At 46.4% G+C, this 24,558-nt stretch overlaps 3 protein-coding genes across 3 annotated transcripts; all 3 read left to right on the top strand.

Annotated features, from left to right (window-relative positions):
* Positions 1-19: 19 nt before the first annotated feature.
* On the top strand, positions 20-2,193 carry LOC117006304. Its single transcript, XM_033078677.2, has 3 exons — positions 20-613; positions 1,450-2,028; positions 2,081-2,193. Exons 1-3 carry the CDS (start codon positions 337-339, stop codon positions 2,191-2,193), a joined length of 969 nt encoding a protein of 322 aa, XP_032934568.1. The 5' UTR covers positions 20-336.
* Positions 2,194-2,626: 433 nt separating this feature from the next.
* Positions 2,627-14,330, top strand: LOC122149447. Its single transcript, XM_042779920.1, has 4 exons — positions 2,627-2,678; positions 3,309-3,592; positions 11,886-12,025; positions 12,161-14,330. Exons 1-4 carry the CDS (start codon positions 2,627-2,629, stop codon positions 14,130-14,132), a joined length of 2,448 nt encoding a protein of 815 aa, XP_042635854.1. The 3' UTR covers positions 14,133-14,330.
* Positions 14,331-20,267: 5,937 nt separating this feature from the next.
* On the top strand, positions 20,268-21,992 carry LOC122149446 (inositol 1,4,5-trisphosphate receptor-interacting protein-like 1). The gene has a single exon (XM_042779919.1). The coding sequence runs from the start codon at positions 20,457-20,459 to the stop codon at positions 21,990-21,992; it is 1,536 nt and encodes a 511-aa protein (XP_042635853.1). The 5' UTR covers positions 20,268-20,456.
* Positions 21,993-24,558: the final 2,566 nt, after the last annotated feature.

Here is a 24,558-nt window from a genome sequence, read left to right as displayed (position 1 = left end):
TTTTAGAGAAAACCAAAATGACCATTATGGGATCACTCTGCCGTTGATATGGAAAAGAGGGTGGCAGTGAGGGACCTGGGAGAGAGGCATTTGTCCCAGGCAGATGAAGAAGGACAGGGCAGAAGGGGCACAGACACACGAGTCCCCTGTTCACAGAGGAAATTGCAATGAGCCCAGACAGGTGAGAAAGCTCAGCGCGGAAGAAGCCGCTGAGCTCGCCAATGGGCAGCACGGGGTGTGCAGCAGAGCTGGCGATTGCAGCTGCGGAGGTGAGGAGTGCAGTGCGAGCTGAGCGGGAAGAGCCCCTTGCCATGGCTGAGGCCGCAGAGGCACGGAATGCTCCGAATGCCAGTGGCTGAGGGAGCCACGGCGGCTGCTGCTGGACGAGCGAGAAACGCAGCAGGAGCATTTCAGGCACGGCAAGGACAGGCCATTGCTCTGCCTGCTGCCGCTGCTGCTCCCGCTGCTCCCGCACACAGTCGTTTCCGGCACCTCTGTTCTCTCGCCGCTGCGACGTGCTTTCTGCCTCTTCCTCACTCAGCAAACACGCAGCTTGCTCTCGCCATGCACCTCGCACATCTCATCCTCACCGTCTTCCTGGCACAGCTCCTCGGTAAGTCCTGCCTTCTCCCCAAGGCTCCCTTCTTTTTTCCCTTCCCCAGGAAACCCTCAACAGCCCGTTCGGGACCGTGTTAGGAAATGTCAGTGATTAGAGGGGAAAGGCTGAGAAAAATCGGCTCCTTTTCTGTTTTTGCAAGTGTTTTTTCAAGAAGATTTTCCATTTGTAAAGGAAAAGGAGAGGTAGAAAAACCTCAGACCCTTTCTTTTTCTTTTCTCTCACCTTCAGTTCATCTTCCTCTGACCCTCTCTTCTCATCCTCCTGCTGTCACCTCAGGCTCAGCTGTCTCTGTATTGCCGTATTGCTCCTGTTTTAATGCAAATTCCTCAGATCCTTTCAAGCCTGCCCCACCAAGCTCAAAGTTCTCATTTCACTGACATTAAGAGGGTGTCCCTTTCTGCCTCCAGGCTGAGACATCTCTGCCAAACCTTCCAGTGTTCTCTAGGCTGGCAGTAAAAACCAGGGTTCCCTCTGTCCAAGCTCAGCTTTGTGTGTACTTAGGGGCCCCTTAGTCAAGGATGGGGAAGCAGCATGGATCCTTTTGCTGAACCTCGGTGGGTTCCACAGCCTGAGTCAGCACAGAAAATTCAGTGTGTTCCCAGATCGTGCAAGCAGTAAAGTAGGAGCACTGACACAGCTGCACTCTTGTCAGGGTCCTGAGCAGCTGAGAGCTCTGAAACACTCTGCAAAATAACTCCCGCCTGTCTGTCTGCACATCTGAGGCCGTTTTTGCAGGGCAGAGAGCATTGTCTACCAGGGGTTTGCACCTAACATGTTTTTGCAAATGGTAGTTCTTCACAGTGAAGATGCTGACATTGACTTTCTTCCAGGCACCACGGGGCAGGTCACGGTCACCCAGGAAGATGCACAAGTCACGGTGAAGCAGGGACAGCCCTTCCACACCACCTGCAAATACACGAGCACTGATTTTAGGGGATTGCACTGGTACCAGGTGAAGAAAGGCCAAGCTCCCCAGCTGGTCTCCAGTCAATCAGGGACTGGCCCCAGGCACAGCGGCCGGATCACCACGCACCTAAACACCACGGGCAAATACAGTGTCCTGAAGGTGGAGGAAGTGCAGGTGTCTGACAGTGCCTTGTACCTGTGTGCTGTGCAAGACACCCTGGTGCAGGGAGCTTACTCGGCTGTGCAACAACCCAGGGGAGGGAGGGGATGTGTCAGTGCAAGACTCAGGTTGGGAAACGGAGGCAGATCTCACCACAGTGCTCACCAAAATTTGCATCCCATGTGTGTACGTTGGTCTGATGGTATTCGTTACTTCTATTCTGACACTCCTCTTCGGAAAATATTGTGGAAAATTCTGACTCATTTCCACATTGTACAATATCTAAATGTCTGGGACCTTGTCCTTCCACGCTCCAGCCCTGATGATTTTGACCCCACATGTTGTCAGCAAAGCCCAGGGCAGCTGCTGTGTTCCTGCCCTGGCTGCTCTTGCAGCAGCCCCGTTGTCATGGACACACGTGAAGCACAGGTTTGTGGATGGCTCCACACTGGTGTGCACGAGCCTGTGTCTGTGCGTGTGTGTCCGTCATCGGGAGAGAATTCCCTGACGCTGACAGGGACACCGAGCACTGCTCTGGCCCTGCAGAGCACAGAACAGCAGCTTGCCAGGCTCAGAAGCAGCCCGAGTACAGCTGAGTGCTGCCGGCAGCTGCTGGCTAGAGATGTGTGCAGGGAAGAGGCACTGAAATGCAGCCCCTGAGTCCCGAGCCCTCCCTTTCTTACCCCTTCAAGGTTCACGCTCGGCTCATGTGGATGGATGTGTTTGCGATGCAGTGTGGGTGGTGTGTGGGATGGCACACAGCTGTGTCCTCTCCCCGGCCGTGCCAAACGTCCTTGTGTCGCTCTTTGCCGCGGTGCTGGGAGAGGTGGGGTCTGAGGGCGGCCGGGGCGGAGCTGTTGGCGTGGCAGAGGAGGCGGCAGGGCCGCAGCAGAGAGCCGGGGCTGAGGGGCACAGCGATGCTCGGCCGGCGGAGCGGCGCCATGCGGCGGTGTCGGGGCGCGGGGCTGGCGGCGCTGGCCGCGGTGCTGCTCGGTGCGCGGGGGTGGCGGCCAAGGGGCGGCCGGGTCAGCGGGCTTAGTGAGACCGGCTCCAGCTCAGGATTCATCTCTTACTCTCCTGTTCCTTTCCGATTTTTATTTACCCTCTCTCCCCTCCTCTACACTCATAATTTCTTCCCTCACTGAAGTAATTGTTTCCCAGTTTGCCTTTTTTAATGATAAGTCTTTATTCGGCCAAGCATGCATGCATCCACCCCTCTCGGACCGTGTATTTTTGAAACTTCATTCTGATTTTTCCATAAAAAGCCGTCCAAAATTCTTGTCCTGAAAGTAAAACTCAGTGAAATAGTCTCCCCATACTTTAATGTCAGCACACATCTCAGCTCGCTCTGATATGTCTTAATCTCCCATTTTCCCCTGCATGAAATTTTTTCATTAAAAAATGTGATTGTTATTTTCTTCTGTACAGTGGTCGTGTCCAGAGCCCAAGTACAGCAGGAACCGTCACTGGAGACCACCGAGGGCACCGGAATTAACATCAGCTGCTCACATCCCAAAATCCAGACCGGCGAAAGAATCTAGTGGTACCGTCAGCTCACGGACCGAGGACCAGAACTACTCGGAATAGTTCACAAGGGGTCCAAAGAGCTGCCGGCCATTGCAGGACAGCTGTGGGTGTCGGCAGATCGGTATTCGAGCGCCCTGTGGCTCAGGCGGCCCCGGCGCCGGGACGCGGCCGTGTATTACTGCGCGCTGGTGGCACGGGCAGAGGAGCCGGGGCTGCGGCCGGGCACGAACCGGGGCGGGCGGGGCCCGCAGGGGCCGGGGGCACAGCGCCGCCCGCGGCCAGCAGGGGGCGCTGCCGCTCCGCCCGCCGGGCCCCAGGCGGCTCCGCAGCTCCTTCAGTGCCCCGAGCCCGCGCACAGCGACAGCGCCCAGCCCGCCACGGCCCCGACACACGGCTGCCAGCCTGCCTGCTGCGGGACACAGCCGCCACACACAGCCCGCCACGGCCCCGACACACGGCTGCCAGCCTGCCTGCTGCGGGACACAGCCGCCACACACAGCCCGCCACGCGTGGGGCAAATCAAAGCTCCTTTATTCCGCTGGAAATGCCCCTGTTTCAGCCGGATGTGTGCATGGCTTCCTTCTCTGGTTGGTCTTGCTGGTGATAATTAACACAGTGCAGTGCTATTTCCAAGCTGAAGCCAAGGTGGGAAAGCAGCTTTAGCTTCAGAATTTTTTTTTTTTGCAGACTCTTTTCCTCATTTGTTTTGGATCTGTTCATGGTGAGGAAGTTTTCAAATGTGTTGGTCCTTAGCTGACGTATCAAAGAACTAAACAAACCAGTGTTTTTTCCTTCTCTGCCTTAATTCTTCTTACTTTTAGGGGTGGGGGGAAGAATGGGGGAGTCAGATTTGCTTTTAGATTTTACATTTTATTTCTGCTCATGGGACTGTTTGCTTCTGATTAGTGTGACTGTGGGTCTTTTCAGCACAGGACACTGATTGACATTGCATGTGTTACAGAGAGGAAGGCTATTTCCTGAAGATTATTGGCAAGTTAGTTGGCCTGAAGTTCATTAACCTGAGCTAAACCGTTGGAAGGACACTGTGTGGAAGCTGGAATTGTATTAGATGATCATCATAAACTAAAAATATATGTGACAATCTGGCCAGATTGCAATGAATCTAAAGACAGGACAAGGTTGGTGTGAGCTGAATTCAGAGCAGCTGAATCCAGTGTAAACTAACTGCCTTCAAATAAAAGGGATAAGGGAACAAAAACTCAACAACAACAAAAAAAAGGTTCCCGTTAGCAAAAATACCCTAAATGAAAAAGTGAGGTTGTGAGCTATGGCCAGAGGGCTGACTTTGGTGCTGATTCTCAATCAGTTCAGCAAATGACAGTGCACTGACACAACTGGTTTTTTAGTAAAATTTAGTCTTGATTATTTGCAGTAATTTGCATCAAGAAAATGAGCCCCAAATCCTTTGGTGAATTCCCTGTTGGCTGAGGCCCAGACCTTCAGCCCATGACTTCTCAACATACTTGCTGTGAGACTGGTTCCCTCTTAATTGCTTCATTTAGAAGTATGGTTTAAAGGCAATTTAACCCTGGGATAGTCTAATCCATGTCAGTACTTCGTGGTCCACTCTCAAATAGATGTCTTGGTCCAGAAGAAATAAGGATCTTCTCTTGGGACGTCATACTGTAACAAAAGGAAGGAAAAGATGAAACAGGCATTTCATGTTTGTCTCTTTTCTCCTCATGTCATTTCCTGGACATGTACTCACACTTGGCCAAGAGCAGTGCACTGAATGTGAGTGTTGAAGAGGGGACTGAGGAGAAAGAAGCTCAGTGTTCTGCAATAGGAGCTACGCTTTGGGCATTTTACAAATTGTTTCTCTTATTCTCTTTCGCCATCGTGCTCTTCTTGCACACTCCCTTGTCTTTTCCCATTGACAGAAGGTCTGGAGGCTCAGAAAGCCCAAGTTTCATCTGAGAGATTTCCTCTGTCAGTGAGAACTGTTTCCATGCTTTCAGCCAGGAAGGACGTGCCTGCATCAGGAGGTGCTGAATTGGTTCTGGGTGCTCACAGAATTGCCTGAGCCAGTGCTGCCGGAGCTGCAGTGCCAGACCAGGGGCCACAAGCTGTGCTGCATCTCTCATGGGCTTCTAAGGAACCTCTCCTTTGATGTCTGTCCAAGTGCTGGCTGATGTGGGTACTAGGATTGCTCTTTTAATCAGGCAGTTTCAGTACCTTTCAGAAAAGAATTTTCATGGCAAGTCATGAACCATTAATCTCTCGACTAACCATAACATTTCCTTACTCCTTGGTTTTACAGCATTACTCAAACACTGATATTTGTCATTTCACCAGCCATCTCCCTTGACCTCTAGCATAATGCACTTGCAGGAGGAAGGATCTGGTCTTACAAATATTTTCATACTCTGATCTCTGTGATTTATTAACCATCAAGTTTTGCCTTCAGTACTCAAGATGCCATTTCAAATAATTTCATGTGCAAAAGTGGAGTTATTTGGGAAAAGGGATCCTTGATAGCTGGGCACAAAAGACGTCAGGATTGCTGTTGCTATTTTCTTTTCAACTACTGTGCTAGCTGAGTGACCTTGAGGAAATAGGTTCACTGCAGCTTTATGGTTCTGTTTTTGCATAGGGAAAATAAGGACAGTGATAATTGCTTTCATTTGTAAAACACTTCAAGATTTATGGAATATGAATGACACTTATTAAGTGAAAAGTGCTGCAAAGCTGGCTTAGTTGCACACTGTGCTAACAAAATCTCGTATCAGCCTATTGACCCCAGCCTGAAACACTCATCAAAGTTTATAGGACATTTTGGTGGATGAGTTGAGGCTGTTATTCTGCTGGAAATACCATACTTAAATCTATCATCAGCATTGACTTTTTTTTGTATTGAAACTAAAAACAACTGCTTATTCTATCAAATTTTCTTAGTTTATTTATGAAAGTTTTGATGGGTATGTGCTCACTATTTACTCCACTTGTACCCCCATTGCATCTGACACATTACAGTTCATTCTAGTCATAGCATAAACATGCAATAGCTGTTGTACTGAGATAAAAAGAGTTATAAAACATTAATATATCCAGTGGGCTGGTATGAACTGACAAGCTGTGTGATCACTTTTGAATGGTAAATGTTCTTTTTGTGGATACTGCATAAATTTAATTTGCTTAAACTTTAGCGATATTAAACACGTGTTTGAAAAGTTTACATACTTTTCCAATGTCAAAATGTGTAAATTTAGTACTAAAGTAACAAAACATTTTTACTTGTACTAGGGGAAAAAGTATTTCTGTAGCAAAGAAATTAAATGAGTTGCTCTTTAAAGATAGGTCTGGCTTGCTTACAGAATTATTATTTATGCAGTAATTCAGGTCTACAGATGTTTTCCTTTTTTTCTTCCAGATAAAACTTGGCTTGTTGAGAAGTGGGGAGATACTTCACCATAGTGCGAAAGAAGGTAGAGAAGAAGAAGAGAGCAGAATGAGAGCTTTGCAAGTGCCACATGCCTGCAGCCTGCTGTCTTTAGTGACACTGTTCCTTCCAGTCACTGGAACATCAAAACAAAACATCCCAAGACTGAAGCTTTCCTGTAAAGGTAAACTTCTCAGTATTTTTTCTGATTCTGCCACTTTTGTTTTGATATGATGTTGCCAGCAGTTCATTTGTATTACTTCCCAGGAAAGCAAAACACTGTCTCAGTAATACATAATAGAAGACTTAAGAATGGATAAATTCTGCCTAGGGATGGTATTAAATTGCATGGGTTTTTGGTGTGTGGGGGCACATATTTATGAAATATAACTATCTTTTTAAGCTGTTATTTCTGTTTGCTTCAAGAGGATATTAACAGACTATGTAAATTAGAAGGGAGTGGTACTTGGAACATTCTAGGCGCATTGTGACATTTCCCTGTGGCTGATAGGGATTATGTGAGACATGGAGGACATTCACCCCTTCCTAGAGCATCAGAGAAAATCGAGAGCACTTTCGAGTCGAGTGTTTAAAGGGGACTGACATTTATTTTTTTAAATTCTTTTTCTGTCACTAAGTTGGCACGTTAAACTCTTCATGCGTGGTTTTCTATGACAGCACGGAGCTGGACTCGGTGCGTCACAAAGGGAGGAGGGGTTTGGCTGCAGAGAGCCAAACCCTGACGAGAACACGAGCCATTGGCCAGTGAGGTGGGCGGTGACCAATCACAGCCAACCGGGTTCAAACATGGAGTCTTTAGCAGGGGGTATAAGAACTGTGCAATATACCCATTAAACGCTTTCTCTGCTGAACCAACCGCGGGTGCTGTGTCGTGTCTCTGACACGCCTAGTTGTGACAGTTTTCTTTCTCCTTGCCTGTTTGGGTCACAAAGGCGTGTTTCTCTGTGGAATTTCTTGGTCTTGTGTGTAGTTCTTGTTGAGAATGGTGCAGTCTGAGGGGTTTTAACACAGACGTATTTGTGTATTAATGGACAGTTTTTAAAGAAGGTAGATTTCTTGTTGCTTTAAATGTCCAGTACACCTTCACAGGCACAGAGAGGTGTCACTGATGCTGTCTTCTTTAGCTAGAACAAATGCTTTCCAGTTAGCTATGTTTCAACTATGTCAGCACCCTGCCCTTATGGGAGCTATTTCTGCTCTGTTTTTCAAACTTCAGTCTTCCTATGCATCGCAGAATTGCACCCAGCAGGGTATGATGGGACAGTCTGTAAAGCCTTCATCGGGGCTTATGATATGTTTTTCAGGAGTTTAACACCCAGAGGAATTTACTGAGTAAGCAGAATGACCTGCTATTTATTTACAAGCTTCTCTTTTACTAGGTTTCCCTGCCACGGTGCATGCTATTCCACTGTGTATAGATGTGTTTGGATGTGTTTGTGTGAGATGGACAGAGGAAGCAAGCTCAAGGGATCTTGACAACATTTTTATAAATTCAGGAAACTGTTGCACTCACTGAAGCCAATGAGTACAGAAACTGGAAGACCTGACATGAGTTATGAAAGTTAGCAGTAAAACCCTCCGAACACACAACCAGCCTTCTCACAGCTCGACCTTTTGAGATAATTCCCAAAAGCAGCATATACCATATGGCAATGGCATTTATTGTGGATTTGACACTCACAAATAGTGAATTCCTCTCAACTTCAAAAGCAGATAGCCTTTGGCAAAATCCTGATGGATGCATTTGGCAGGTAAAGAGAGGGAGAAAGAAAAATTATTGAGGTCAACACAGGGAAAAAAGAAACGGCTGAAATCTTAGTTTAAAATAGTGACAGAGACCTACTAGGAGCAGTTGGGAAAATGCCTGAGCTCGTTTAAAAAGACAATGAGCAGATGATTGATATGTAGACCCTGACCCAAACTTTTATTAGCAACTTTATAAACCTTTCAGTTTGACTTGAGGGACCATTTCCTGTCCAAACTTACCCACCTATATCCCTGTAGGGGGGAAAATCAACAACAGATACAGATGTAAAATAGCACATAAATCTTAATTTGGAGACCTGTGATGGAGCTGAAAAGTCAGAAGAAATAGAATGACGAGAATTTATTGTGCCTTGTCCTACTTTCTTGGGGGGGTGAAAGGTGTGTGTTTTTCCACATGGAAAAAAAAAATACTGCTGTTTTTTCACACTTACGTATTGTAAATGATTCCAGTATGGCATATGATAATCAAACCCTATTTTTGTTGTTGATAACAGGATGTCAGAAGTACTGAATATTTAATAAAGTTGTCATAATTAAGACTACCTTCCTTCCCCGAAGTGTTTCAGACAGAATAATTCCAAGGTTTCTACGAGTAAGATGTAGGAGAAATGAACTGTCTTGCCAGTTCTCATAAAATTGTTAGTCATGTCACTGACAAGTCTTGGCATCTCTGTTCTTTGGAATTAACACTTCAAATATAATGAGAAGGAGAATACAGAGTTCTTTCCCTTCTTTAGCCATGTTCAAGGATTGTTTAGTTTCATGCAGTGTTTGCACACAGGATTTTCTTCACCCTAAGAGTGATCCATTCTTTAAACATGGTGCAAAAGTAAACAGAGAACATTTTGGTGCCAGGAATTCTTTTGAAAATTTAACTGGATGAGTACACTTGCTTAATGTTCAAAAATGGTCCTTCGAACATGCTACTTTACAGTGTTAGGCATTCCGTTCTCTATATTATGTTTGCTTTAAACCTGTTTCATTTTATAACTGATGAGATGCTTAACTGTTGCATCAGAGCAGTTAGTTGTTAAGTTTCAGTACAGGCTTATATCCATGTCATGCATCGTTTAGTTATACATATAAAATATAGTTAAAATTGTACAGCTCCTTGAGCCTCACTTAAACTGTCTGGCACTGCAGTAATCCCAGTACGCTCATGGGGTGTTGCACAACTGTGACTGGTTGGAATGCAGGTAGTAAACTGGTGATGTATAAGAGAGCCTAGAAGTGAGTTTGCATTTTGCAGCTGTGCTTGCTCTGCTGGAAGAGAAAGTAAAACCAGAAAAAAACCTACTTTTGTGCTAGTATCAGCAGCTGTAAATCTGAGTGCTTATGAAAATCAAGACACATGTGCTGAGTGAGGAAGTGGTGTTTTTCCCGTGTTTGTTATTTCATTAACTTTTGATGGTTTGTTATTTCTCAGAAAAATCTACCTCAGATTCCTTTGTGCAAAAACATGATGTGTTTATGTGAGAGTAAAAATCTCTCAACTGGATGATTGTATAGTTATGCAAAAGACGTTGCCTGTTTTGTGTCAAATATGCTTTCTGGAGGCAGTGATCGTTGAGACTTAAATTATACTGAACTTGAAGATGGTTGGGCACTGCTGTCCATGTGAGGAAAGTCTCTTGTATATGCAATAAACTAAAAATAAATGTGAAGGCATTTTGGGATGAGAAAACCAGAAAATTTCTTATGGACTTTTTTTTTTCTTTTTTTAAGCTACTGAACTTGGAGGTCAGATCCAACTATATGTTGCATTTTCTGTCATATAATTATCATATATATAATGTCCTGGAGAGCAACCTCCAGTCACTGGCATAAACAGTTTATATAGCAGTTGAACTAAGAATAATCTTGGAGAACTGACCCATGTCAACCTCTTAACAGTGTAAACCGTAGCTCACAAGAGTTTGTGCTTTTTCTTGGTCACAGAAGGGCCTCAATTTGATAAAAGAAGAATTGTGTTAAAAAAATACAGAACTATTCTGCTGAACGTTCACTTTAGTAAATCTTGGAAGATGAGAGGAAACAAAACTCAAAGAATACTTGACAAATAATTTTTGCTCCCTTGTAAGAAGAAGGATATGACACATCAAAAACAGCTTCCACAGAAGAACGCGGGCAAGATACATGATAAGTGTCATCAGCTAGGAAGAGGGTTCAAAACGCTTTCTTTGACTACTTTTACTAATGACATTTGTTAGGCAAATCCAATTCAGAGCAGTTTCAGAAACTCCAACATTGTTCTCCTTTTGTGTACTAGTGGGAGGGCATGATCTGCCTGACATCAGTGTGTGTGTCTAGCAGTGGACATCTGTGGTCACTATGCAGGTACTCGAGTCACATCCTGTTTCCCTTTCCTCCCTCTCCATTCCTGCAGTTCCATTTATAGATGAGTTCCCCAAAGAAGGGCTGAGTATAATCTCTCCTGTACTCACAGTCCTTTGGAAATATGTACACAAAGAGATAGCAAAAAGAGACAGAAGTTCATTTATCAGTCAGAGAGATTGACTAACTCTGTTTAAGGGTAACAATTTTGAAGGTGGTGGCAGAGACAGAGGTACATCTTTGCACAAATTTGAAAAAAAAAAAGACGTTCTACTTTCTGAACAAAATCCTGGCTGTACCAGAATTTTGCACGGTGTTGAACCATAGTTTGAGACCTAAGAGGTTATTTAAGACACTGAAATTTTGTAATTAAATTATTTGACCTTTTTAGAATGATATTAAATCTTCCTGTGCATCATCAAAGCAACCTGGATTTCTGTCAGAAAGATTCCTCACTACATTTGTAACAAAACGCTAGCCTACATGACACCCAGCCCCAAAATTATTAAGTACATATACTAATAATAAATGTACTCCTCCAGTACTAAATTAAAGCCTACACCTCTAAATTGAGAACATCCATGGGTCACGTCACCCAAATTTATATTTGACAAGGGTTGTGTGGAAGGGCGCTTGTGCCTGCTCTGTAAAGGGCAGCTCTGGGGTTCCCAGGTTCCCCAGTGATGGGTCTGCACTTGCTGTCTGCAGGGACTTTGGGTGCCCAGGGCCATGATGAGTTCCCCGAGCCAGGTTGGGAACGGCAGGGCAGGGCTGGGCTGTGACGCTCTGGGGCTGTGACACCACAGGCTCGTGTCACAATGGGGGCAGCTATAAAAGGCCCCAGTGGGTGCAGCTGCCCCAGTAGAGCCTGGACAAGCGGTGAGTGCACACGCAGAGAGGAGATGGGGCTGGAGGAGGGCTGGGGCAGCAGCGCCGGCCCCGGGCCGTGTGTTCTGCGCCTGCAGCCAGGGCCCAGACCCTGGCGGGAGCGCCTTGCTCAGGGCACGGTGCTTGCTGGGCCAGCGGTGCAGGCCTTGCCGCCTGCTGCCTGCCAGGGCCTCTCCTTCCTGCCTCCACGTCCCTGCCGCTCCTGCCCCCCCGCCTGTCTGCATTGCGGCCCCACTGAACCCCTTCTGCGTGTCCTCCTGCAGACCATGGCTTTACTGTCATTGATCCTCGTGCTCGTGCAAAGCCTGATCCAGTACCCCCAGCCAGCTGGGGATGGGCTGGATGAGGCCACGCACCAGCGAATGCAGGAGCGCCAGGAGCTGCTGGAGCAGGAGATGGCTCGGTTGCTGCAGGAGCTGGAGCAGGGGCCCCCAGAGCAGCAGGACCAGGGCTGGGGAGCTGTGCTCTTTGGTGCTCTGCAGCAGTGGCCATTCTGGGCTCTTGCTGGAGTCCTGCTCCTCTTGGGCCTGTGGTTTAGCTTCAGGAGAAGGAGCCATGACACCAGCAGCAGTGACAAGGACCAGAGCTCCTGCAAGATGGTAGATGTGAAAGGAAAAGAAAAGGAAGAAGTCACTGTTGATGTACAGAAAGGTGGAGAAAAAATTGATGTCATTGTGGAGGCGGACAACAGCAACAGTGGACATGTCATAGAAGGAAGTCCTGTGGCAGCAAAGGAAGGAGAGAACAATGATGCTATCGAAGGCAACAATGGTGCGAAGGTGAAGGAAGAAAGTGATGTTAAGAGCAGTAATGGCCATGACTTAAAGAAGAATGAAGGATGGAGTGATGGGAATGCACCAGGAGATAATGCTGAAGGAAATGAAGACGGAAATGGCAATGTTGCTGGAGATCCGGAAGGTCACGATGAAGGAAATGACGGAGAAAACAAGGATGAGCAGGTGGAGCAAGAAAAGAATGATGGAAATGCTGCAACTATGAAGGCTAGCAACAGTGATGATGTAAATGAAGGTGAAGACAATGTAGACAGCAAAGAAGAATACACAGATGTGAAGGAGCAGGAAAGCAGTGATGCCAGTGAGAAAAGGAACAGTGATTGGACTGGGCAGGAAAATTGCAGCAATAGTGGGAATGAAGTAGACCATAGTGGTGTTGCTGAAACTGAGGTAGAAAATAAGGAAGTTAGAAAAGAGGATGACAGTGATGGAAGCAAGGATGGTGTAAATGTGGAGGGAAGCAAGAACGAAGATAAAGAAGAAGTCGAAGAAGGTAACGTGGCTGCCAGAGAAAAAGAAGGCAGTGATGGTGGCAAGGAACAAAGCAGAGGTGGTAGAATTCAAGACAGAGAAGACACGCGAGATGCTGGGAATAAGGAAGGCATCCTTTTATTAGATCGCATACAGTGGCCTGTGGAGGACCTGGAGAGAGGTTGCTCAGTGATAGCTGAGCTGATGGAGAGCTTCAGGCGTGTCTTTGTGGACAGCGTGAGCAATAGTTTCTACCCAGTGCCTCAGGAAGCCATTGGGGTGGGCAGTGCCTTTGAGGGCTGGAGTCCCGGGGATTGGGATGGCGTGTACCGTGTGCTGGTCCCGCTGAATCCCCCGCCAGGGCACGCCTTCCACCTAGAGCTGAACAGCGCAGGGCAGGTGGCAGCAAAGACCTTCAGTGTCCATGTGGAGCTGGTGTGCAGGTGTGAGAGGGAGCAGCTGGGGGAGAAGCTGTTGTGCTTGCTGCACCACTCGCAGGAGGAAGTGTGGCAGAAGCAGAAGCGCAGCCTCCTGGAGACTCTCTGCACCGGCTCCTACCTGGATGTGGAGAAAACCTGCCGCTGGTTCCGCCAGTTGGTGAGATGCTCGTGGCTGCGTGTGCCTCAGTCCTGCTCATGGCACTTGGTATTTCAGCCCTGCATCCGGTCCTGCCGATTTGAGCTGAGCAGAGGCCAGAAGAGCCTGATGGTGGAGATGCTCTTGGGAGTGCGCCAAGGGGACTCTGACATCTTTGTGAGCAGCCAGCCCACTGAGGCCAACTTCACTGCACGCACAGCGTGGGCTGAGACATCTGCTGTGGCAGAGGTGAAGTTCTTCTGGCATGTTGCAAGGCAGGTGCCGTGTGAGAGCTTGCACCTGAAATGCCTGCAGGTCTTCACCCGCATCCTGAGGGGCACAGGTTTCTCCAGCTCTACCTGGAAGACTGTGGTCATGCACGTGTTGACCACCGTACCGCTGGACCGGTGGAGCAGGAGGGAATTTGCACGGAGACTCTGGGACATCATGGCCTGCCTGCGCCACTGCCTCAAGTCAAAACGCCTGGAGCACTTTGTGCTAGGAAATAAGAGACTTCCTGCAGAGATCAGCTTGCCACCAGCAATGAGAGGGGTCGAGCCACCCAACCTCTTTGAGCACCTGGCCCGAGATCCGGCTGCCCACAGAGAGGCGATGAAGGCTTACGGCCAGCTGCGATTTCGCCTTTGGGTGCTGCTGTCCAGTCGCTGAGAGGAGTTCCCTGCACAGAGCTGTGCTGGGAGGGCTCACACCTTTGTCACTGGCAATCCTGAAGCTGCTTTCCTGCTCCTGTGGAAGGAAGATGCTGTGGCACATGGATTCCTTGTGCACTCGCACGTCTGCCTTGCCCTTCACCTTCCAGTTACAACTGTGCTGTTGCCTGAGTCTGTGAGGCAGAAACTGGCTCCACCTGCACATGGTCACAGAAGAGAGGGAAGCTGATGGAGATTGCTTGGAACACCTTGCTTGGAAACCTAGCCTGTTAGGGACTTAATGTAGTTTTTCTGTGAGCTTTAGCTGTAATGGTTTTGTAAGGATGTAGTTTGTAGTATGTGAAAGTAGAACAGATAGATTTAACTCCCTTTTCCATAGGAGAATAGGTAGTCCCCATTTTCATAATGAGACTTGTTTATTAGTATTTGTTCCAGAGGCCCTTTAGTGTTGTCAGTGTGTAACTATTTTGCAGTTACCCTTAGTTTAGGGAATTGAACTACCCTTCTGTAGTTGCTTGCCTGCTTTTCAGTAATATTTGAATATCTATGTTTCAAAACTTAATAAAAAGAGAAAAAAATTCTCAAATTGCCTGAAATGTGACATTCTTTGTATTTAACCCTCTGCATCTTAGAGAATGTCCTTCGTAAGTTCCTACCTGTAATAATGACTTTTTGTAAACAGAAATGTTGGATATATTAAGTATGCTGTCTCTCAAGCAATCCCATAGAAATGCTTGAAGCTTGGAGTGAAAATGCCCTGAAGTGGCAGAAATTTTGCAGAAGAATACTCCTGAATTTTTTTAGGAATCTTTGGAAAAGTTTTCTTTACATAGTCACTTTTTTAGGTTCCTGGGGAGCAATTCAGTCCTAAAAGATGAACAGAGAAGTCCCTCCTTGCAAAACATGTGCTTTAATACATAGTTCTTTTTCTGGCTCCTCATAACAAAGGTTTTGACATAAAATTGTGGCAACAGAAAGGCATGTTTTCTCTGTTCCTGGTTATCTGTCTCCTTCTGGATAGGCCCTGCTGTTCTATGAAAATAACCTTTTCCACCAGGTCTAATAATATTGTGTAGCAATGAGAACCACTTTGCATGCACGTCTTTGTCCATGGTGAGATGCAGCTAATCAAAAGATAATTTACTTCTTTCAGTACATAGTAGAGATTGGTAGTAGTTTGGAAGTGTTTATTCTCTTTGCCTTTGTACATCTGGGGTTAAGTGGTCAATTTTAAATTCAGAATACCTTAGGAATTGTATAAATTGCTGCAGTCATGCTGTAAATGCTCTTCTTTATCTCAGAAGTTTATTTGATAATTTCTGCAGTGCTCACAGAAATCTTCATGTGTATTCTCCAACATGAGAAACAACTTGCTCCTACCCAAAGAAAAGTAGTGCAGTCTTTGTTCTTTGCTGTGTATGAAAATGATACAGCCTTTAATTTCAGAGTCCTTCAAAGGTGTCATTATGTATACTGTTTCGGAAGTGGTTGAGATGTTCCCTTTCTGCTAAGTTAGGTGTGGCTTGTCATTAAAAATATCTGTAACTAGATTTAAAGGGAATTCTGAATCTCAACCAAGTTGTTTCTACATTGCTGCATTCTTACACCATGCTGGAGTTGAGGAATGGTAGCATGGTCACCACATATGAGACTCAATGCTAAGAAGTCTAAGTATGTTTTATGAATGCAAATACATGTTATCAGAACAGAATGACATTTTTGGTTTTGAAGGCTTTTTGCTGTGACTCTGCTGCTGGAGGTTTTAAAGCAAGCAGTGCCACTGTTATCAGCCAAGTCCACTGAGATACTGTGCTAAATGAATAAAACCCAGTCTCTATTCCAACTTCTACCACTCAACAGTGAAATATTAACCCAGAAGGGGAGTTAGCTGGATGCTTGTTTAATCACCAGGCTGAAAAACACTATTTCATTTTGCGGAAAACAGCAGATAGAGACTATAGAACTGAGTGCTGAACATGTACTCAGGAAAGATCATTGCTTTGTTGTAATTAACTTTGTTACTGTGCCTTGTGAGAATGCTGGTCTGTGTTAGCCAGGCTGCAGAGATGCAGTGATTCCAATTGACAGCTTGCTCTAAGCTTGAAAATCATTGGGAAATGTGCTTTGCACAGTAAATTTTTACAGTGTAATATCCTTGGTGATATGTGTAAATATGTGTCACTGTGATGGGAAATTTCACTGCATACGGTAGGATTGTGTTGATTTAATCAATCCTCTGTTAATGTTTCCTTGTGAAATTTTATTAGGGCACATCACACTTACAATCTTATCAATGGTCATGCTCAGAGTCTTATTTCCAAGCTGTTTTCGATAGTAAATGACTGACCAAACCTGATTCTTCACCACTTTGCAGCCTCTGTGGTCATCTGCATCAGTAAGGAGTGTGCAGTGTTGTCATTTCAATCTAGAATAATCTACAGATGTTTTCATTATGATGTAATGAAATAAATGATTGTGCAAGGCATCAGACAGGTCACATTCCCACTTGGGCATTCCAGTCATGAGGCAGCATTTTCCCTCACTGTTGTAGCTGATCTAGGTGGGGATTTTTCATTGAGAAATTCTAGAACTGTTAAACAACAGATGGCAAATGTCCGTTTGGAATGGTCTCTTCAGAGATCATTCCTTTCAAATAAGAAGGAAATGGGAAGTAGAGAGCAATCTCAGTCATCATCCTTCATGTGTGTGGAGAATCAAATCCACGTATTTTTGCAATTGACAGTCTTGCAAAGGCCCAGGCTTTTCAGGGCTCGAAGCAGGGAAAGTGCTTTAGAGTATTTACACAAGCATATCATTTATCCTTCCTTAGATCAAATTGCCATGGGTGAAGATGGGAAGGAATTTCCCCTCATACTCTGTATGTTAGTTATTTGTGTCCTGCAAGTGAGACCTGAGGTTTTTATAGTATCATGTTAATCATAAGTTGCTCCTAAGTGATCTTGCTGGCAATTCATAAGCAGATCTCTTAAAATGTTACTGGTTTAGAAAACAAACCCCGACCTCTTTGTCTTCACAAAAAACATGTGAGAAAGGACATTGCTGGTGTATAGCAGTGTAGTGCCCAGAATTGGATAGAATTTTTCAATGTGAAGTAGGATTTTTTTTCCAACATACTGCCAAATAAATTTCACCTAGGGGAATAGGAGTGGCAGTGAAGGACAATTTGTTTTCAGATTGTACCTTAACAACACCCTGCACTGAGCCAGACAAGCACACACAAACTTAAGTAGAAGTGACTGAGCCAAAAAATAACTGTCTTAAATATATTCCAGTTAGATTAATCATGATAAAATATTCTTCCCAGAGTGCTGTTTATTAGCCAGCACCAGAACTTAATCTTTTCTTGCCATGGTTCATGAGAGCCCTTGAAGAAAAATGTTTGGGTGGGGTTTTTTTTCTCTTTTATTTCATTCAGGACTTTTTTTTCCAAAACAGTGGCCCTAATTTTTATCATGATCAGGATATGCAAAAACTTCAGCAGTAAGTCTGGCTTTTATAGCAGGAATGCTACATTGTCCATCCAGTGCCAGGAAGGTGGAAATACCCTTAATTTTATGTTCAGTTAAGTACAGGATTTGCCTTTCTCTCTGATGATTTCCAAATACTTTAGCTTGGAGAGTTTGCTTGTGGAAGAACTGATTTACATGTTTATTTTCTTATCCCCAAAGTAATGACTATCCAGCAAGACTTTACTATCCTTGTGCTCTTTTCTATATGTTGTTTGTATCCTCGTCCAGAATTATGTCCACACAGTATTCATTAGGCAGAATGTTACAGAATTTTTATTTTACCACCCTTTAGCTTTTTTGCAACTGTCATGGTTTAACATAACTTGATTTTATTTAAAGAGAAAATCCATCAGTTACGGAAGTGAATCTCTGGGAGGACTGCTGACAGCTTCCTCCAGATCCAACAGAGCCAATCAGCTGCTAGTTTTGGATATTGACATGCAGCTAAACCACTTCAGAAAGCTAGATAAAGCTCTGTGAATCACATTTCAGAATGAACAAACCCCAGGGAGCTCTCTCTTGTTCCTGGCATTTGAAGAGAGAAGTTTCCCCGTTGGCCGGGTAGGGCAGGGGAGGCCGTGGGCCCAGGTGAGGCTGGGTCGGGCCATCGCTGCTGACATCTTGCCGACACTGAGCCCTGCCCTGCTGCCTGCCCGGGCCTAGCTGGGGTCCGTGGGACCCCAGGAGCAGCTCCGGGCCAGGCCAGGCCAGAACTGCTCTTCCTGGGGCCCACAGGCCTGGTGGGGTGGGCTGGGCCGGGCTGGGCCCCGCCGCTGCTGCAGCGCTGGCCGGGCCGCGCTTCCTTCCCCACCGTGGCCACCGAAAAATCCTCCACCATAAACAGCTCCGACCACTGCCTGCCACAGATAACATGGCCATCCGCAGGCCTGGGCAAGATTACAGGAATTTCACAACTATAAGGCACACCAAATTATAAGGCACACTTCCAGGTTTGGACCTAAATTTTAGTCAAAAGGGTGTGCCTTGTAGTCGTGAAATTACTGTAACTCTTTGAGTGCACAGATGAAACCTGCAAACATAAATCCTCTTTTGAGTGAGAAAAAGGAAAGAGTGAAGATACCTAGAGAGATCAGCGTGAGACATGAAGGACAGTAAAGAAGAAATCAAGTCCCAGATGGGAGGAGAATGAGGAGATGCCTTAGTCTTGGGCTGACATTCTTTTGTAGGCCATGGTGATGGACTGTGATACACTGAAATATCCCTGGAACTAGTTGAAAAGTGTGGGGGATGGAGTGTTCACATTGTAGACAGGAGCAAAGACATCGATGCTGAAAGAAGCAGATCTTGAAGTATTTGTGACTCCAGAAGTTTATACAGAGAGAGAGAAGAGTGATGAAGACCCTTTGCCTCATGTAGAGAAGAAGACCACTGATCTCAGACATGAAGATAATCTCAGAAATAGCTGAAGAGAACAGTGGTTTCTGAACAGCTCATCCTTAAGAGTGTACCACAAACATCGATGGGTCGTGTCACCCAAATCTATATTGACAGGGGTTGTGTGGAAGGGCGCTTGTGTCTGCTTTGTAAAGGGCAGCTCTGGGATTCCCAGATTCCCCAGGTTCCCCAGTGATGGGTCTGCACTTGGTGTCTGCTGGGACTTTGGGTGCCCAGGGCCATGATGAGTTCCCTGAGCCAGGCTGGGGATGGCAGGCGGGGCTGGGCTGTGACGCTCTGGGGCTGTGACACCACAGGCTCATGTCACAATGGGGGCAGCTATAAAAGGCCCCAGCGGGCGCTGCTGCCCCAGTAGAGCCTGGACAAGCGGTGAGTGCACACGCAGAGAGGAGATGGGGCTGGAGGAGGGCTGGGGCAGCAGCGCCGGCCCCGGGCCGTGTGTTCTGCCCCTGCAGCCAGGGCCCAGCCCCTGGCGGGAGCGCCTTGCTCAGGGCACGGTGCTTGCTGGGCCAGCGGTGCAGGCCTTGCCGCCTGCTGCCTGCCAGGGCCTCTCCTTCCTGCCTCCACATCCCTGCCGCTCCTGCCCCCCCGCCTGTCTGCATTGCAGCCCCACTGAACCCCTTCTGTGTGTCCTCCTGCAGACCATGGCTTTACTGTCATTGATCCTCGTGCTCGTGCAAAGCCTGATCCAGTACCCCCAGCCAGCTGGGGATGGGCTGGATGAGGCCACGCACCAGCGAATGCAGGAGCGCCTGGAGCTGCTGGAGCAGGAGATGGCTCGGTTGCTGCAGGAGCTGGAGCAGGGGCCCCCAGAGCAGCAGGACCAGGGCTGGGGAGCTGTGCTCTTTGGTGCTCTGCAGCAGTGGCCATTCTGGGCTCTTGCTGGAGTCCTGCTCCTCTTGGGCCTGTGGTTTAGCTTCAGGAGAAGGAGCCATGATGCCTGCAGCAGTGTCAAGGACCAGAGCTCCTGCAAGATGGTAGAAGATGTGAAAGAAAAAGAAAAGGAGAAAGTCGCTGTTGATGTACAGAAAGGTGGAGAAAAATTTGATGTCATTGTGGAGGCGGACAACAGCAACAGTGGACATGACAGAGAAGGAAGTCCTGTGGCAGCAAAGGAAGGAGAGAACGATGATGCCATTGAAGGCAACAGTGGTGCGAAGGTGAAGGAAGAAAGTGATGTTAAGAGCAGTAATGGCCATGACTTAAAGAAGGATGAAGGATGGAGTGATGGAAGTGTGCCAGGAGATAATGCTGAAGGAAACGAAGACGGAAATGGCAATGTTGCTGGAGATCCGGAAGGTCAAGATGAAGGAAATGAAGGAGAAAAAAAGGATGTGCAGGTGGAGCAAGACAAGGATGTTGAAAATGCTGCAATTATGAAGGCTAGCAACAGTGATGATGTAAATGAAGGTGAAGACAATGTGAATGAAGGTGAAGACCATGTAGACAGCAAAGAAGAATACACAGATGTGAAGGAGCAGGAAAGCAGTGATGCCAGTGAGAAAAGGAACAGTGATTGGACTGGGCAGGAAAATTGCAGCAATAGTGGGAATGAAGTAGACCATAGTGGTGTTGCTGAAACTGAGGTAGAAAATAAGGAAGTTAGAAAAGAGGATGACAGTGATGGAAGCAAGGATGGTGTAAATGTGGAGGGAAGCAAGAACGAAGATAAAGAAGAAGTCGAAGAAGGTAACGTGGCTGCCAGAGAAAAAGAAGGCAGTGATGGTGGCAAGGAACAAAGCAGAGGTGGCCGAATTCAAGACAGAGGAGACACCCGAGATGCTGGGAATAAGGAAGGCATCCTTTTATTAGATCGCATACAGTGGCCTGTGGAGGACCTGGAGAGAGGTTGCTCAGTGATAACTGAGCTGATGGAGAGCTTCAGGCATGTCTTTGTGGACAGCGTGAGCAATAGTTTCTACCCGGTGCCTCAGGAAGCCATTGGGGTGGGCAGTGCCTTTGAGGGCTGGAGTCCCGGGGATTGGGATGGCGTGTACCATGTCCTGGTCCCGCTGAATCCCCCGCCAGGGCACGCCTTCCACCTAGAGCTGAACAGCGCAGGGCAGGTGGCAGCAAAGACCTTCAGTGTCCATGTGGAGCTGGTGTGCAGGTGTGAGAGGGAGCAGCTGGGGGAGAAGCTGTTGTGCTTGCTGCACCACTCGCAGGAGGAGCTGCAGCAGAAGCAGAAGCACAGCCTCCTGGAGACTCTCTGCACCGGCTCCTACCTGGATGTGGAGAAAACCTGCCGCTGGTTCCGCCAGTTGGTGAGATGCTCGTGGCTGCGTGTGCCTCAGTCCTGCTCATGGCACTTGGTGTTTCAGCCCTGCATCCGGTCCTGCCGATTTGAGCTGAGCAGAGGCCAGAAGAGCCTGATGGTGGAGATGCTCTTGGGAGTGCGCCAAGGGGACTCTGACATCTTTGTGAGCAGCCAGCCCACTGAGGCCAACTTCACTGCACGCACAGCGTGGGCCGAGACATCTGCTGTGGCAGAGGTGAAGTTCTTCTGGCATGTTGCAAGGCAGGTGCCGTGTGAGAGCTTGCACCTGAAATGCCTGCAGGTCTTCACCCGCATCCTGAGGGGCACAGGTTTCTCCAGCTCTACCTGGAAGACTGTGGTCATGCACGTGCTGACCACCGTACCGCTGGACCGGTGGAGCAGGAGAGAATTTGCACGGAGACTCTGGGACATCATGACCTGCCTGCGCCACTGCCTCAAGTCAAAACGCCTGGAGCACTTTGTGCTAGGAAATAAGAGACTTCCTGCAGAGATCAGCTTGCCACCAGCAATGAGAGGGGTCGAGCCACCCAACCTCTTTGAGCACCTGGCCCGAGATCCGGCTGCCCACAGAGAGGCGATGAAGGCTTACGGCCAGCTGCGATTTCGCCTTTGGGTGCTGCTGTCCAGCTGCTGAGAGGAGTTCCCTGCACAGAGCTGTGCTGGGAGGGCTCACACCTTTGTCACTGGCAATCCTGAAGCTGCTTTCCTGCTCCTGTGGAAGGAAGATGCTGTGGCACATGGATTCCTTGTGCACTCGCACGTCTGCCTTGCCCTTCACCTTCCAGTTACAACTGTGCTGTTGCCTGAGTCTGTGAGGCAGAAACTGGCTCCACCTGCACATGGTCACAGAAGAGAGGGAAGCTGATGGAGATTACTTGGAACACCTTGCTTGGAAGCCTAGCCTGTTAGGGACTTAATGTAGTTTTTCTGTGAGCTTTAGCTGTAATGGTTTTGTAAGGATGTAGTTTGTAGTATGTGAAAGTAGAACGATTTAACTCCCTTTTCCATAGGAGAATAGGTAGTCCCCATTTTCATAATGAGACTTGTTTATTAGTATTTGTTCCAGAGGCCCTTTAGTGTTGTCAGTGTGTAACTATTTTGCAGTTACCCTTAGTTTAGGGAATTGAACTACCCTTCTGTAATTGCTTGCCTGCTTTTCAGTAATATTTGAATTTCAAAACTTAATAAAAAGAGAAAAAAATTCTCAAATTGCCTGAAATGTGACATTCTTTGTATTTAACCCTCTGCATCTTAGAGAATGTCCTTCGTATGTTCCTACCTGTAATAATGACTTTTTGTAAACAGAAATGTTGGATATATTAAGTATGCTGTCTCTCAAGCAATCCCATAGAAATGCTTGAAGCTTGGAGTGAAAATGCCCTGAAGTGCCAGAAATTTTGCAGAAGAATACTCCTGAATTTTTTTAGGAATCTTTGGAAAAGTTTTCTTTACATAGTCACTTTTTTAGGTTCCTGGGGAGCAATTCAGTCCTAAAAGATGAACAGAGAAGTCCCTCCTTGCAAAACATGTGCTTTAATACATAGTTCTTTTTCTGGCTCCTCATAACAAAGGTTTTGACATAAAATTGTGGCAACAGAAAGGCATGTTTTCTCTATTCCTGGTTATCTGTCTCCTTCTGGATAGGCCCTGCTGTTCTATGAAAATAACCTTTTCCACCAGGTCTAATAATATTGTGTAGCAATGAGAACCACTTTGCATGCACGTCTTTGTCCATGGTGAGATGCAGCTAATCAAAAGATAATTTACTTCTTTCGGTACATAGTAGAGATTGGTAGTAGTTTGGAACTGTTTATACATCTGTCATCAAGCGGTATTCTCTTTGTACCAATACATCTGGGGTTAAGTGGTCAATTTTAAATTCAGAATACCTTAGGAACTGGACAAATTGCTGCAAATCAAAGCCACTATAGCAGCGTTACAGTTTCTTTCATTAGTTTCAGAGCTTAATTTTTTTCTTAATTACCTTTTTAAAGGAATTTGAAGCTATTGTTAATTCGCGGTTAAACTTTATTTTCATTTTTTAATTTTAGTAGGGCTCTGAGAATTGTTGCTACTGGATGTTCCCCTTACTATACCATCCTCATTGGATTGGAATAAATTATCTTTTAAAATCCCTTGATTGGCTGGAGAAGGCCTGTGTAAACCATGTGTGTTTCAACAAGGCCCAGTGCAAGATCCTACACCTACGTCAGGGCAATACTTGGTGTCAGCATGGACTGGATGATTAATAGATTGTGTGATGAATAGCTTGAGTGCATCCCTGCAGACAAGGACTTGGTGATACTGGTGAATGAGAAAATGGATATGAGCCAGTAATGTGTGCTCACAGCCTGCAGAACGAGCCGTACCCTGGGGTGTACCACAAGAAGTGTGTTCAGCAGATAGAGGGAGGGGATTCTGCCTCTGCAGTCTGCTCTGGTGAGACCCCACCTGCAGTGCTACATTCAGTTCTGGGGCACCCAGTTCAAGAAGGACATGGTACTTGAAATGAATTTTGAGAAGAACCCTGATAATGGTGAGAGGGCTGTTATATCTTCCGTATGAGGGCAGGCTGAGAGGTTTGGGGTTGCTCTGCTAGGAGAAAAGACGGCTCTGAGGAAACTTTATTGCAGCTTTTCAATATATAAAAGGGACTTGTAAAAAAGATAAGCAAGAGCTTTTTACCAAAGCCTTTAGTGGTAGGACAGGGGCAATACTTTTGAACTGGAAGAGAGTAGATAAAAACTGGATATAAGACATTTTCTATTATGAGATTGGTGAGAAACTGGCACAGGTTGCCCAGAGAAACTGTGGATGCCCCATCCCTGGAAGTGTTCAAGGCCATTTTAGGTGGGGCTTTGACCATGCTGATTTAGTGAATGATGTTCCTCTCCATACTGAGGGAGTTTAATAGGATTATCTTCAAATGTCCCTACCTGCTATTTCCTGATCCCTATTATTCTTGGCTGGCATTGACCTCTTTGCTCCTTTATATTTGGAGCACCAAATATGGTGAGGTATTGATCCTTGAACATGTATATCCATGAGTATGATAATATAAATGTAATTAGTTTTCTTAGAATGAAGGAAAGATATAGCACACATTTTGCAAAGATTTTCCCATGGTTTCTAATTTATGTTGAATTTCTGATTCTCTCATGCCACACAGATAATTTATTATGAAAATTTTACATAGAAAA

This window comes from Catharus ustulatus, chromosome 23, assembly GCF_009819885.2.
Source record: "Catharus ustulatus isolate bCatUst1 chromosome 23, bCatUst1.pri.v2, whole genome shotgun sequence".
Lineage (NCBI taxonomy): Eukaryota > Metazoa > Chordata > Aves > Passeriformes > Turdidae > Catharus > Catharus ustulatus.
This window is presented reverse-complemented; position numbering and strand designations above follow the sequence as displayed.